The following is a 16,440-nucleotide window of genomic DNA, read 5'->3' as shown; positions in this document are numbered from 1 at the left end:
TTTAGCGTGTTAGCAACAAGTACTGACACAGAGACTGCTGTATTTAGATACAGTCTCAAGGGATTTGATACAGGGATTCACAATATTCCAGCAGAAAATTGTATCATTTTGAACACAGAATTGCTAGATAGATTGAAACTCAGTCATTATGGGTCAAGCAAAAATTGCATGATCATTGACTGCACTTAGTTGGGCCAAGTTGTTTTAGTAGGATCACACAATGGCCAGAATTAGATAGTGTTTTGTCAAACACTGTCATTAGCAATCTTGCCAAAGAAGTATAAAGCACTAACTAAAGCCCCACACAATACTGAAGGAAGATGCAACCACCTGAAAACACACAGGGGAAAAAAAATCCAAATGCACTAAAAGATTATTGTAAAAGCAGTAATTTTTTGAAAAGTAAGATTCAACCTGTGTGAATTATACATTAAAAAAAAACCAAAATGCAAAAAAAAAAACCCCAAAACCAAAACACACCACCAAAAAACCAAAAAACCCACAACCAAAAAGCACAAAGGGAAGCTGCTGACCAAAAAGCAAGAACTTAGTATTCATGAAAGACATTTGGAGCTCCAGGACTATGGAAAAACAAATAAAAAAAACCCCAAACCAAACCAATGCAAAAGAGGATGATTAACTTTTAATCCACACCCCAGATGAGAATATTTGAGAGAAAAGAGAATACATCAGTGAGGTCTCCCTTTTCTAATTTTCTTTTCTGCAATGATGATACTAATAAAGATCATGCATAGCTGCAAGAAAGGTTGAAATTTCAGCAATCTAAATTTTCTAGGTTTTTCCCACTTACTGCATAAATGCAACACAAGACTCTGCAGATTGCTTGTGAGGTCCGTATCTAACGTCTAGCATTACACAAGGTCAACAGTCAGGGTAAGCAACATCGAATACAATGAACAATACCATACTGTAAAAATAAATAGCGTTTGGTCAGATGCAGATAAATCTTAAAAGCTTACTTTTAAAAGCTCAGATTAAGGTTAGCCAGACATTCACATTTTCTCCTTAAAAGTTTATTTCTATATATTGGCACACATTACTAGAAGAAATCAGAAAAAAAAAAAAAAAAAAAAAAAAGAAAAAAAAAAAAAGAAAGAAGTGTGGATAAAGGATACAAAAAACCTATGTGCCATTCTTTAATGTCAGTGGTAACACACAGATCTGCTCTACTTCCTGAAGCCTTGTAAAAGGAGAGATACAGCCATCATTGCAGGTGCCATAAATATTATAATTTATAATGGTGCCCATAGTTGGTAGTTAAACGCAGGCAAATTTTACAGCTGTGTTAGACAATCTATTGAGTAGAGATCTCCCAGACATAGGAGATTATTTTTTATTATTATTATTTAAGGCAAAAAAGCAATAGTTCAACCTTATTTTTAATGGTTTAACAAATTAGGTTGCATTGCTGGTATTAGAATGGTATAAAGCTTTATTAAAAAAAGGAAAAGAGGACACATTTCATATTGCTACCAAATTAGTATTTTCTATAGGAAATCTCAATTAACATTTTTGCAGGTATATTTAAGGACTGACTATTTTTTACTTAAGGGGACTTCATTTATTTTGATATACTGCAAGAAGTAAGCTTTTCCACAATATGGAATGAGCCCTCCTCCTCCTACCAACATCTGCCTCTTCTTGTTCACAGTCATGCACATGCAGACACCCCTTTAGAGCTGCCCTCCTCCCTCTCTCTCTCCCCATCTTCAGGCTGCCTGCTGCCATGGAGCTTTTGCCCCCTTCTTGGATATACCAGCAGCATCAGATATTTATCCCTAGTTAGTGCCTTTCCATTTCCTCGCTCCCTTTGTCTGAAGCATTTCTGATCCTTTTTTTTCCTTTTAGGAGTATTGTCTTTATAAAGTAGCAAAACACCTAATCTCTCACTAAGCTTATGGCAATGCTCCTAGAAGCATATGCAGGCAAAAGCATACGTGGTCAGCTGGGCTCCTCAGAAATGCTTTGCTTCACCCCGAGGTGCTTAAATGCATGTGCAGTTCCAGTCTTCAGCAACATTGGCAGTGTTCAGTTTACGGCTGGACTTGATGACCTTAAAGGTCTTTTCCAACCTAAATGATTCTATGATTATCTCATAATAGATGCCTGCAAACTGCTTACAACCACATTTTGGGAAAGAGGAAGGAGAGAGGGCCACTTACACTCCTATGAATATCAGGTTAAATTAATTAGCTGCAGAAGCCAAGAGCTTACAACTCTGAGAAAGATCAAAAGAGAGGCCATCCACCTTCCTGATATCTAGCTAACCTTTGCTTCCTCTTGCTTATTGCTGGTATAGGACAACCTGTAGACCATGCCCAGTTTCCAGTTCAAGTTCAGGATTCCCAAGCAGAACAGTGGTAATCCTGAATCACTGAAAAGTAAATTGAACTCAGCAACACATTTAGGAAAGTTATGGTGAAATTGTGGAAGTATCATTACATAAATTGAATGGCTTTTTCTATTCCTATACTTTGTGCATATGTAATTATTTTTTTAAATTCTGGGGGTTTTTTGTCTAGATGATGTGCTACAAAGTTCGGTTTTAATTATTGATGAAAATAACAGCCTTGAGTCAGCAAAAACAATCTTTTATGTACTTTCAAAAAGCAAAGGGTGCTCATTTGCAGGTGACAGCCTGAAAGGAAGAATCCCTCACAGAGAAGCAGAATCAGTCAAGAATGTTTTTTCTTCAAGACCGAAGGCAAAGTGCCTGAAAAGCCATGCCACGGGTTCCAGGAGGCCACACAGTCACCAGGAGGCTACAGCACCGGGATGAATTAGCTTGCATAAATGTTCAAGCAACTGGAGTTCAGATACCAGTGTAACTGAACTGCCATGGCCATCTTTACAGTGTATTCCTTAGGCCAGATAAATGCATTTTGAGTTAAGCTTTACTAAAGCAAAAAGAGTCCCCGGGTTTGATTCCAATTACATTGAATAGGAGTAATATAATGCGGTGGGAAACTGGCCAACAGCCCACTTAGCTATGACAGGTAAGATGATCTACAGAGCTTAACATCTGTCCCATTGCATGGAGTCAATGGCAAAATTTTGACTGCCTGTGATAGCAGAGAGTCAGAGCCCAGGATGGCAGCACTATTTTCACCAACACTAGCGCAAAGAAAAGAGGGTCTGACAACGTCAGGAAGACAGAATAAATAAGATGGGCATATCTCAGCCTGAAAATAGAAAACACACCCAAATATTTAATTCCCACTTCCCTCAAAAAAAACCAAAACAAACCCCCCCCCCCCAAAAAACCACCACCAAAAATCACAATCCAGCCTCCCTTTCCCCAAACCACGAACTAGCACTGAAATCAATTCCCCAACACTTTAATCACACGCACACGAGTTTAGGACAGTGAGGAAAAACGTGTCGTGCTTTTCAAGGTTAGCTCCCTTCCCCCCTAAAAAAGTTTGTGTTTTCCAGCCTTTGCCCTCACTGTGGTCTCCTGGAGAGAGCAACATTCTTCAGAGGCAGGCTGACAGAGGTCACTGCACACCCAGGCCCAAAGGGACACGGGGGATATCGCCTGCCAGCGGCTGCAGGGCGGACGGGGCTCCCCAGGGCCGCAGGCACCCGGCTGCGCGAGGGGACCTCACAACACGGCGTCGGGTGCTTCGGCCCCGGCAGCACGGCTCGGGGAAAGCTGCCCGTCCCACCAAGTGCCCACCTTTTGCTGGCCGAGGCAAAAGATGACAGCTCACTTTTGGACAGTGCTCTTATACAGCAGGTTGTTTGGTGTCCCAGCGTCCCAAAAGGGTTGCAAAGCATTGACAAGATGGCTAAGCGATTACACAAGGTGAGGTGGGCTGAAGAAAAAAAAAACCACAACAAAAAAACCCAAACAAAACAAAAAACCCCAAACCAAAAAAACCAACCACAAAACCCCCTACAAACAAACAAACAAAAAAGAATTTCTGTAGTTTGGCTAAATAGGAACAAAATACCATACAGTGCATACTGGCAGACTTAAATAAGAGAAAACAAGAATGCAGGGTAAGGATGACTAACTGTAAATGAAGGGGATTAAACCTAGATTGACAGAAATTACAAAAAAATAGATAATAAAAAACCTAAAGCTCTAGACAGTATTGTCAGATGGATGCTGGTCAGTCACCAGCAGTCTGCTGTGGCCACAGAGCTTTTCAAGCGTTACACTCACAAAACTTTAAGGGATATTCTGCAGGTGGCAATCCTGCTCTGGCAGCAACCTGAGGTCTGTCACTGGCATTTTCTCTAAAGGTTTTGCTTTCAGCTACCCAGCTGCAGCATCAGGTCGATACCTCTGCTCCCACGGCCGCTGCTGCTCCTACATCAAGGTACGTAACATCAGCGTGCACACGTGTTGGAACTGGGTCTCCCTGTCACTGTTTCTACAGGCCATGAGTATGTGCAGCTTGTCCACAAATGTTGCTCTCCAGAATTCTGGTTTTCAGTGGGGCTATGCCAACTTGTATCTACCCTTTGAAGTGACAATGGTTTTGGTCAGATGCAGGGAGGAGAGTGCTCTTCAGAAGGTGCTTTGTTTTTGAAAAACTAATGTATTGATGCTTAACAAAAAAGCAAAGCCAAAATCTCAATATTGTGAAAAATTTACCAAAAAAGAGCAAATCACTATGAATTGCTTAATTACCAAAGTGAAAGGGAATGGACAGGAGCCAACACCACTCCTGCCTGAAGGACACAGAAGCACCTACCAGCTGGTTATAGGCAAAAGTCAGCATCTCCCTCCATTTCATCTGATGAATCTATACCTGACAACACAGTACCATTCACAGTGGTAACACCTCACCCATTATAATTCTTAGTTTTGTGTTATTCAGGTTAGCCCTCACACCCTCCCTCACAGCAGTGCAGTCGTTCAAGCAGGGAATGTTCACAACCACCTGTGGAAAGCAGCAAAAGAAACTGGGGGAAGAAAGTAGCAAGAAATTTGAAAGGCATCTAGAGCACTGTGGATATTCTGTTCCCTACCAATATTAGTGGCAATACAGCCTAGACTTAGACTGCTAGCCTCAAATATCTCAGCAAATCAGAAAGATGAATTATTTATGACAGTTTGAGCTTCATACTGAGGACAGCGGAGGTGCCTATTTTCTGCAGTGGCTTCCTCCGAAAGTCTCTCCCTGCTAGAACACTGGAAGTGATATTAGTGACACTGCCTCAATTAAAAACATCATGTTGCCATTGTTTTACAAACCTTTACCAAACTTTAATCAATTTGGCAGTACCATTCCACACCAACTATTTTCTCCAGATTATTTGACAGGGCAACTGTTAGATTGAACCATTTCAAAAAACAAAGCCAGTGGAGGGAGGGGGGGGAACTTTTGTCCACGTCAAGGTCTGAAGACCCCCAAAGGTCAACCTCCGCTGCGCTTCAAAGCGGCAAGCCTGAAATCTGGCCATAGGGCTTGGAATTAAGGATGTTCCTCCTCCCCTCAACTTCCACACTACAGCATGCCCAAACTATGGTGGTACTTATGAACTCTTTGTTCAGAAGGAGAAATAAGTATCATGTGTACGCCACAAAGCTGGTAGAAATCTGCAACAGATTTGCCATCACAAATCCAGTCTTAAGTGGTACTTTTCCAGCTCTGCACAAGAGCAGATCTTCTCTACAAAGGCAATATGTCAAACGGGCATCTGATCACTGGCAGTAGAAAGATGGTATCCCCATTACTCTCACTAATCTTCCTGCTGGGTCCACTGATTATATAAAAAGCCAGAGAGACAATCATTATCTTATATTCTCATTACCTGCATGACAGAGACCACCACATTTCCCCAAATTCCCATTTGGCCTCAGCTCTACCAAATTAAATCATTCTTAAACATTTTCCAGAGGTCAAGAATTCAAAGCAGCACTTAGTAAATCAGGTCAGTGAGTCTTAAAAGCACACACCTTTTTTGGCTAAAATTCATCTAACTAGAATCCAAGGATGCCAAACAGGGTGTTTACACTGTAAGTAGACATAATTTTTTACTTCTCCTCATTATTCATGACACAGTCCCAAAGCAAATTTACAGCAAGCTTTTAAAAATAGCATTAATAATCTTAGGGGCTGTATTAAGACCCTAATTAAGATAGTATATGAATGTTTCCTGCTTGCATGTGAGATGACAGTTTTAAGCTACACAGTCACAAGACTCCTTAAGGAATTTATGTTAACACCAGTTTGGAAAAGATGGTCGTCACTCTTGCTTTCGTACAAGGTGTCAAGGCATCAAGTCAGAAGTATTTCACTGCCTTGGTGTGACCTGTTAAGCCACATTTAGGACCCGGCTTCTCAGGGGGCGTTGTAATTCACAGCATAACTCCCTGGGCTCTGGCTGCAGCTGCAAGCAGTCGCCACCTCTCAAAGTGCTTTCCAAGATGACAAGCGAGACACCGAGGAAAGGACGAGTCTTCTCACAAGCGTGCAAGGGCTTTGCTGAGGTGACCTTTCTAGCTTCATGCGGGACCTCCTCAGCAGAAGCGAGAGCAGGGTCCAGGGTCCAGTTTCCAACAAACGATGCAGCTGCTTCAGCACCAAGACCAACCCCTCATTCAATATTATTGCTCCCTGCCCACTGCTTACCCAGCAACTTCGGTAATAGAACGGGACAGATTTATCAAACAACATCCTCTCTTTCCCACAGCCCAGGTTCACCTGCAGGGTAAATCACTCCCGCATGCTGCAGTTGCAGGGATCACAGCCAGCCTTGGAACAGGCTCTTCCAGAGTCCTCTCGCTAGAAACGTCGAGTGCTGGCACTTCCGACTGCCCTTGTTGGAGCTGTGGGAGTTCAGCCTGTTGCCAATTAGGCCTGCAATTTTGGGGGAGCCATAAGCTCAGAAGAAGAGTTGATGAAAGGAAGTCCAATCAAGAAATAAAAGGTTACAATTCCGGCCCCGATTTTGTATCATCAGTCCCAGACAACTTTTGTTTGAACAGGTTAGCCCTGAGAAACCATGCAAAATACATCACAGTTGAATGGGGTATTACCAACAGCTTCTCCCTCTGCTCACAGCAAGGCAGAAAAAGACACCTCCAACTTTTCAGTAAGAGTTAAACCTTGATTCAGCTTTCAACTTAGATTAAATATTCCTCCCTTCAGAAGTTAACATATATAAGTGGGGGGGGGGGGGGGTTTGCTGGATAAACAGCACAAAGGCTTCTCACTGGAAACAATTGCCATTTAACAACATGTATCCTAGAAAGCTGTAAACAAGTCCTGATTTAACTGAACAGACAACTCGTTATTACTGAAAGCAATCATATACTCTCAGTGACCAAAGCTTTCCTGGCAGAGCTCTCTCTCTGGATTTATCATTAACATCGACATCCTAACGCTGCTAAATAATTCAGCACAGCATTTAGCTTTGTGTCCTTGTCTCTCTACCCAGAAACCACTCTCACTGTTTACTGTATGTTCCAGCAACAGGGAGGAAAAACCTGCCTGGATCATGGTTCCTCCTCGCACTGCATAACTGAGGGGGAACCTTTGCTCTCGACATACAAGCATGGGTTTTATTTATTTTTATTTTGTTGGAAAAAGTGTTTATTAGGTACCTAAATATAGAGTGTTATTTATCCACACGGAGTCATGACCATGTGGGCTCAGATTCACATGCAAATTCCCCTTTTAATAATCCTAATGCAGGGAGCGCTCCAATCAGAGCACTATCAGTCCCGGCTCCCGGATACCTGATGCCAGCTTTGCTGGTAATGTAGGCCACCGAAGCAAATCCAGAGAGATTGAGTTGGAAGTGGGGAGAGGCTCTGAGATCTATTTGCTTGGCTTCCTGATGACAGGGGGGGTGGGGGGGTCTAACTTCTTTTTTTCTTTTCCACTATAAACGGGATATCATTTAAGAGGGATCATTAACTGAGAACAGCCCAGCTGGGTCAAGGCTGGGAGGCGGGGACACGGTTGCAAGCAGCAAAGCAAGGTGGAGGCACGAAGACAGAAGACCAGGTTAATGAAAGCATGAGGTGGCTCTTGGGCAGCAGCTGGAGAAAATTTGGACACGCTGACAGGGGAAACTATGACTGGCTAAACAGTGAACCTGGTGGGCCACTTCTGGAAACAGAGCTTCAGGTCTGTACCCTCCTGCTTGTCTCTGTGGCATGTCCTTTGACTTTGCATGTGTGTGTACATCTGTGTAATGCCTCAGTGTATAGCACAGAGTAAATACCCGAGACATATCAAAGCAGTACTACTCAATTACATAGAGTCAGAGCATTTATTTATTGCTGTTAAGTTGTTTTAAACACATTTGTGGGGAAAGAAAAACATTAGATGGAAAAATCTTGATGGAGCAACAGGTAAAGAAGTTTATTTCTTTTAAGCATAATGCATTCTGCTATTCCTTGATTTCCTTTCTTTTAAATGCATGTTTATGCTTTGGATCTGGTCCCATGAAGCCTTTCTGCAGATGTTAAGAGTCAGTAGCAGGCAGCAATGAACTCCTGTTCCCTAAGCTGTGCGCTGATTACTTCTGCGAGAGAGGATCACATGCAGGCAAGTGGGGGGAGGGAAATAGCCCTCGGAGATGAAAACACAGCCTGCCTTTCTGGCTTTGTCTGTGAGACAGCAAAAGAAATAATAATTTAAGGTGCACATATATCCCCAGTAAATGGCCATCTGAGTCAAGTAGCATTAATAAATGAACTGGCCATGCTACTTAGCTGAGGTATCAAGTGTACCATTGTAAAATAAAAGGGGGTAGGGTCAAAATAGGAGAAAAAGTAGTTTTTAAACGCCTCTACAATTTTAACAAAGTCTACCTCATCAGTAACTTTGCCAGAGTTAGAATGGCAAAGACAATGTCTTCACACCTTGAGACTGGTTTTGTCTGACAGTGAGAAACAAACAGCATCACCAGAGTCACATTCTAACAAGTATTTGAAAATTCAGTGTAAATCTAGGCTCGCTTTAAAATTATGTGTCATAATTAATGTATACAAAAACTATTTGCCAGAGCTATGTTTTTGCTTTTTACAAGCAATAACGAATCAACTTTAAGAAGTAGGATGAAGCTTGGAAAAGCACCTATATGTGGACCACAACCTAATGACTTCAAAGCAGACTTCGTTCCAAATCCGCTTAAAACATTTCAGAAGTATCAGTTTTCTGATTCAACTTCAAAAGATATTAGTATAAATATGGCCTATATTAATACAAATAATCTTAATAAAGTTCTTAGTACCCTAATAAATCATTAGCAACACGATAAATCCTGGCACCAATCAAACAATCACTTCAATGGGAACTTAAGCAAGCCAAATAAACTTTCATTTTTCTATCTTTACACAAAAGCTCTCTTTAAACTCATGTTTAGCCTTATTAGGTCATTCCCTTCAAAGCCAGGTACTAGGCTTCTTTTGTCTAGACAAAGAGTTCAATTCTAAACCCATTCCATTACTCATCATGGAAATGCCACACAACTCGGCTGCACCCTGCATTTCATTCCTTTACCAACAGGAACGAGTAAAAGCTCATCTAAACTGATATGAGTCATGTAAACTGTAAACTGTACATTCTCAGCATGTTAAAAAAATTTGGCAGACAGATTACTAATGAAAGGCTTTACTACTTCTAGTCTGTGCTCAGTGTTTGGGAAAACTCTGCTTCAGTCCCTACAAAGATACAAATGAAAGGAAGGGAATAAACATGAGCCTACAATGGCCAAAACATCCCACTAAAAATCATTTCTGGGAAAAGAGAGGACTTTTTAGAAACATAATTCCTTTCACCCTCATGCCCTTTTCTGCCTTTCTCTTTATAAAGGATATTTTCCCTGTATTTATGGGTCTGTAACTTATTTCATGCTGGAAGTCAGAGCCTTATTTTTGTCAATTACAAACCTGATAATAGCTGCTTGTGATGACACAGGCAGAGCACGCTGACCTCCAGTGAAGCAGCAGCATCAAAACCAAACCAGTCAAGAAAACACTACCAAATAATTCCCTCAGTCACTTTATATGCTTGGTTTGGAAACTTCCAGCTGTTAAACAGTAGAAGATTTTACTTTATATATGTTCTGCAGTTGGTTTATTTGCTTACACTTTCATTTCAATTGCTGAAGATTCAGTTTTGTTTCTAGATCATTTTATTTTCCAGTTCTGGCAGCTATTTCTGATACCTATACACACTGGTCCCTTTTCCAGTTTTAGAGCTTCAGTTTTAGAAGTTAGTTTTAGTTCAGTTTAGAACTTTAGTTTTAGTTTAGAACTTCAGAGCAATTATTAATTTTTTCTATGATGTGACCTTTGTTTCATTTTATTAAAATTATTTCTATTTTTAGTATAATTTTTTTTAATGGCTGTAAGATTTTCCAAGTCTTTATGTCAAGATCTTTGCAACATTCTTCAGTAGCCCCTTAGCCACTCATCCCAGAAATGGGCACAAAACCACAACAGAAAAATGGAGACTAATAGTGCTCAATTGTCTCCCAATACATTTGATATATATCTGGATACCTACAAGAAGTTAATCAGCTTTTTTAACTACATCTCAATGTAAAATCAGTCCATGTAAATGTTTGGCTGGAGGCAGTATCAAAATGGACATGTAAGTCCCTGTTCAGGTTCTGGGCATCTATGGGGCAGTATTAACTTATTAAAACAAATTTCAAGTCAAATAATAAACTAAGTAGCCTACAGATTATTTCACCCAAATAGGAAAGCTAAGGCTTAATGTTAGCTGCATTTAAAAAGTTATGGACACTTTGAAACACAGACTGAGGAAAACTGGTCCTTACTGTTACCTGTTAGCATACAGAAAAACATATTACTCAATCCTTAATCCTACTTGCTTCACATACTACAATCTGCAAAACAGTAGCAAGACACACTCACTGTTCTTTCACAGGACATTGTATTCACTTCATCACTAGCCATTCAATGTGCTGCTCTGCCCACCTTTCTCAACATGCAGCCCAGGGTCTTATTTACTGCATCTTCTTCAAACAACAAATTTCTTGTGTCTTGTTTTGTACACATGACTGAATAGATAGTCACCGGGCACTTGTGTAGTTATTTTTAATAGAAAAGGATAGAATAGGAGTAGTTCAGTTGGAAGGGACCTACAACAATCATCTAGTCCAACTGCCTGACCACTTCAGGGAGTACAAGAGGGTATGAACTGTTTTATAATTACTTATATGTCATTTTTGCTCAGATCCCTTAGTGTAATAAAGTACTTACAGGCTTAGGGCATCCCTCTTCCACCTTCAGAGACAGCAACACAGATGCAGAATTTCTACAGACCAGACCAGGGATCTCAACCCAGGCACTCAAAGCGAGGTACAACTAATGAATAACCCACCACAAACACCTCAGCTGAACTATCTTGCCCCCACCAGAGCATTCAGTAACAGATACAGGAGTACAGCTCCCCAGGAGAGCATTCACTATCACAAACTAGCAGGCAGTCTTCTCTCTTCCCCCAGCCTCCTGACTCGGTCAGTACGTACTCTCCATATCCTGCAACGCACTACCCTGAGGTACTGTGGTCTTCTTCCCCAAGCAAGCTATCACAACCCTAGAGTAGGCACTTTGTACACAATAACATAATTAAAAATGATGTGTGTTGTGGATCAAATTATGGATTCACAGATTTCCAAAACTCTGGCATTTATTCAGCCTTGAGGGCTTGAATTTGCAACTTTGGAAGCAATGCTTTAGGTTATCCTTGGAGGGTTTTAAACAAAAAGGGAGAGTTTTCAGGCAAGTAACTACACTGACACCCAAATGAATCTAGGTTGTCCTTTTATACCTACTTCGCAGACTGTGGCCATCTGAGCTAGCTCATACTACAAATAGTTTCTCTTCTTCCATTTTCTTACCATTAGATGCAAATTGGCCCCTCCAACAATAATATATTTTAGATATTTCTGTTGGTGGGTATTTCTTTGCAAGTCCCAAGACTGCTGGGTTCCAGTTAAGGCTTTGGAGCAAAGTATTCCCCTGAGACCAAAGACCGTTTGTTAATTCCTTCCATTAAGCTTAACCTTTCCTTCCCTGGCCTCCCCATTTGCCACTAGCCCTTTCCTTTTTCTTCTTCTGCAAAGAGAATGGGACTGGTGCAGCGAGAGAGGACCCCCACCATTTGTTCCTCAGACTTCTCTGCTTGGTCCTAACCATTCCTACTGCCCTCATTCTCAGTTCCCTTTTGGCTTTCCTCCCCACAGCTTTCCATCTTATGCATCCTCCTCACAAGCCGAGGCTCTCCATCCACACCGCTGCACAATTCTGATCTGCCCCCTTCTCCACTCTGCCCTCCCCTGACGAGTCCACAGCTCCTCACTTCAGAAACAGCAGTTCTCGTCCTGTGCTTCAAATCCACATCCAACCCACCAGTCCCTCCTCTGTCTCCTCGCCATCCTGCAGACTCTCTGAAGTCCGGTCTTTGTCTGAGGCCGTGTCTTACGACAGGACGTGTCAGACAACCGTAACACTAGTCTGTGCTTCCACCAGCACACAAAGGATGCGCCGTCCTTGGCCATTATTTAAAACATGAATATCCTTTCAGTGAAATTTACAGGGAAGTGGCACTGAGTTTAAAGGTAAGAGAATCAGGGCTTTATATATCTTTTACTAGTCTCATGTAGGAAATGCTGGCACAGTCTCACCCTCTATCCTCACAAACAACCACAACAGTGTACAACTCACAGATCCCAAGAACAACTCTTAACCTGACTGGAAGCCTACTCCCTACAAATTAAACCCAAAACTTACACTTGGATCTCAAAAACTTACTCTTCACTGGTCATGAATAATGCTGTCCAGTATAAGCTCAGCTCTTCTAAATATTTATTATAAGAGTATCAGTAACACAACAGTACCAGTGAGTGTCAATATACGTAGTGCACAAACATAATACTGAATGCTTTTTCTCATTCTCCTGTGAAGCGTTTTATGCACCTCATAAGACATACTAAAAAAGCGTTAGCAAACTTCAAAAAAAAAAACCCAAAAACCCTCATTTTTAAAAAGTGATTTAACATCTGCATTAGAGTAATAGCTGAACAGTTGCTTCCAACTCTGCTGTTTCCTGTAGCTCATTTAATGGTCAGGTAAGACAACAGCCTGTACTGCCAGAAACTCTTTAATAAGAAATGATCAGTAAATATGAAATAGTTCTTTAGTATGCATTTTTGTGGTAAAAGACAGCTGGGCAAAAAAGCTCAATAGCTACTCCACAAAAGTTTCAATGTATTTTAAAATTACTTTAATGGGTTTGGCTTCAGACCCACAATACCTCAGGAAAAAAAGCAGAAATCTCCCCTACACTATTTGTTAGAAGTCAAAACCTATTTACTTTCTTTTTCTTAGGCATGACCTCATACTAAGAATTCCATAATATGACAATAAAGTGGAGAGGTAACAAATGCCTGGTAAATAACGAGATGAACGTAGGTTACAGTGTGATTTTGTAGCTAAAAGAATGACCATGATTCTTGGAAGAATAAGCAGAGAAAGCTTTTGTAGACTAAGAAGGACGCACTGGAGTTACTGGCCCTTTTCACAAAGCCATTACTGCAAACAGCCCGTTTGGATCCCTGCTTCCAAATGCTTTGAGGAAAGAACCACTCGAGTTCTCCTAGCTTGAAAAGCTGCCTTCGTTCAAAATAAAGGAAATCTGATCCATTGACCTGTTCAGTCTCACCATAAAAATGTGAGAAAGCCATCTGATTACAGTCTTCAAGTACTTACAAAGGGAATGAATTGATAATAAACAGCATTTTAGGGTTTGAGTTTCACCCCCTCTCTAGACTAGACTCTGAATGAGATGCAGTTATTAGGAGCAAGAGCTAGATAGAGTCAGACTGGAAATAAGCTATATTAAATTTTAAAAAATGAAGCTAATACAACAGAAAAGCACAAATGTTGGGTTTTTTTAACAATAGCTTATAACCCCTGTTAACACTACAGCACAATTCAAAAGCTGTGGGACAGAGGTCTTTTGCGCTACATTTTGCGGGAGACAAAGCTGACACAGCAGTCACAACTGCTATTACTCTTAGACCAGAAGTTCATTTTTCAGTTTTAAATAGGGAAAATTATTCTTAGACAGCTGGCAGAACAAGCTCAAGAAAAAGCCCCAGTCCAGGCTGTCCTGACATACTGTGTTTTATTAGGGGCTGGCCTGTAAGGTTAGAACAGCCCAAACAGGTATTGTAGGCAGTGGGTCCTGATGAAAGGGATAGTTGTTGTAATATTTGTTCTTTAAAGTAAACAGTAGAGTTTTCCAAATAGAGAGAAACAACAATAGGTGGTGGATCACCAGCCCTATTCCTCTGCAATTCAGTGTTCTCCCAAGTTTTAAAAGCTGGACCGATCTCCCCTGAAGAAGACCCAGTATAATCCAAGAGCAATAAAAATTGCATACCAAACTACATACAGTTCCAGGTTGTTGGGTTTTTTCCCCATTGGAGACAGGGTTTCCTAGAAACCCACCACTCTTTGCAACTTCTCCATTTCTTTTGTCTTTAGTTGTCATTTGTTTTAATGGACCAGCAAACAGAACTAGACAATTCATGAGCCTGCAAAACATATTGCTTGACTACCACTAATGCAGACAGAAAGTAATTTGGAAAAGCAACTGCTACGTCATAGCGGGGGGAGATGGAGAATGTATTTTTATCTCTCCGATTAGGAGGTCTCCAGGAGTCCAACACACTACCTATGTGCTTTGATTACAGAGCAGACAACAGACAAGTTCAACCAAAGACGACATAGAACCATTTCTGTGCATCATATTGCCTGCCACCATGATGCTCTTCCTGGCATTCCTGCTGCTCTTCCTGTACCGCCGTTGCCAGCGCCCCACTCCGCAGGGGCAGATCTTCAGCATCGACCTCCCCGAGGCCCTGCCCGAGCACGATGTGTCCAATTTCCTTTCCGTGCTGCCCTGGAACAGCGAACAGAGTTTCCACTACTCCACTCTGCTCCCCGATGCCACGTTCCTCACTGTGTGTTTGCCTCCGTCCTATGAGGAGGCCACCATGAAGACTTCCATGGACGAGGCTCACATTGAGCTCTCTCCAGATCCAGTGCCTCCTTATGAAGAGAGCACGCTGCAGTCCAGCAGCACCAAATAAACTTCCTACGGAAGCACCTTAGCTGAAGCATGCAGCCCCTCAAGGCACAAACGTGGAACTGCTATGGCCTTTCAAATTAGCAAAAAGATTCTAAGAAGTGAGGCGCCAAACCAATGAATTAATGAAGGAAGAAACTTGGAGTAACAGGGAATGAGTCTCTTCACCTTATCCTAGAATTCTCTACCTTCCATTTGTGGTACGCATACACACACAGCACAGCACCGAATCGGTCCCAGACTGGTAACATGGGTATTCCAGTTAAAGCATGTCATGCAAGGATTAAACTTCAGGGCAGGTGGGAATCTGTCTCTCTGCAATCCCTCAGCTGCAAGGAAACATGAATTATGCTACAGATTCACCAGTCATAAAAAGGGCTTTTAGCACATACCTATTCTGGTTTGGCTTTTTCATTTTTATGTGTTTGTTTTTAATTGAATTTCTGACAAGCTGATTCACTCCATCTGTGTGTGTTAACATCACATCATTCTGCAGTGCTCTGGAATGATTGCAACAGCTCTCAGGAAAGCAAATAAATATCTAACCTCTACAAAATTTCCAGCAACTCTCCCCAAAGGTTCAAATGTGCACTATGGATAAAGGCTGTCTTATCACAGTTGAACAATGAGGACAACCAGAGAAGACCTGAACATTCTGCGTGAGGAAGACTCCAGCAGCACCACACATGAGCACACTCACACTGTTGCTGCAGGCTACTTGCCAAGGTCTGCAAGGTCCTGATGTTCCAGGCTACTGGCTTGACTTCTTTTCCAATTTACAAGTCTACAACAATAAACCCTGTGACCTATTTGGTGTGGCATGTAAAGGAGTTGGGGAAAAATTAATAAAATCAAATGCACAAAAAAAAAAAATCTGGTCTGTATTTCAAAACAGCGTTATACTCCCTTCCCCTTCAACACCAGGGCAAAGTAAATCTCATTCAAGTACATTGGTGGCAGTGTTTCAGTTTCAGGAGGGCTTGCACATGCATACTTTTAGACAATGATGTATGCTATCTTTAATTCTTTCTTACAGGATAGCATTTTCACTATGTTGATAGATGCTTTTGTTATGGAAGGTGGCTACTATGGATCCCAACAGCCTCAAAAGTTACGACAGCTTCTCCCTTGCAGGTATGAGCTATTCTGTGACATTACACTTGTCTGTGGCTTGCCAACATAGCTACTACATATTATTGTGTGCAGTCTTTGTGTAACAACTAAACCCAAAGGCTGTCCTGACTGGCACATTGTGATTCCAGCAACTGTCATGAGGTGTCAATATCAGCCACTCCTGCTTTGTGAAGAGAGAGAGAAGATG

The 16,440-nt window shown here is 41.5% G+C and overlaps 1 protein-coding gene across 1 annotated transcript; it reads left to right on the top strand.

Moving 5' to 3' along the window:
- The first annotated feature begins 7,629 nt into the window (after nucleotides 1-7,629).
- SMIM28 (small integral membrane protein 28) lies at nucleotides 7,630-15,392 on the top strand. Its single transcript, XM_030023476.2, has 2 exons — nucleotides 7,630-8,114; nucleotides 14,725-15,392. The coding sequence occupies exons 1-2, from the start codon at nucleotides 8,004-8,006 to the stop codon at nucleotides 15,121-15,123; spliced, it is 510 nt and encodes a 169-aa protein (XP_029879336.1). The 5' UTR covers nucleotides 7,630-8,003; the 3' UTR covers nucleotides 15,124-15,392.
- Nucleotides 15,393-16,440: the final 1,048 nt, after the last annotated feature.

This window comes from Aquila chrysaetos, chromosome 8, assembly GCF_900496995.4.
Source record: "Aquila chrysaetos chrysaetos chromosome 8, bAquChr1.4, whole genome shotgun sequence".
In the NCBI taxonomy this organism is placed as follows: domain Eukaryota; kingdom Metazoa; phylum Chordata; class Aves; order Accipitriformes; family Accipitridae; genus Aquila; species Aquila chrysaetos.
The sequence above is the reverse complement of the archived record's forward strand: the minus strand, read 5'-3'. Positions and strand labels throughout refer to the sequence as shown.

Bases quoted from the DNA above. Each gene is read 5' to 3' on its own strand.
- SMIM28 (XM_030023476.2), top strand. From the start codon at position 8,004: ATGAGGTGGCTCTTGGGCAGCAGCTGGAGAAAATTTGGACACGCTGAC. The intron at 8,115-14,724 runs GTCTGTACCCTC...CTTTGATTACAG, and splicing joins TTCTGGAAACAGAGCTTCAG to AGCAGACAACAGACAAGTTC.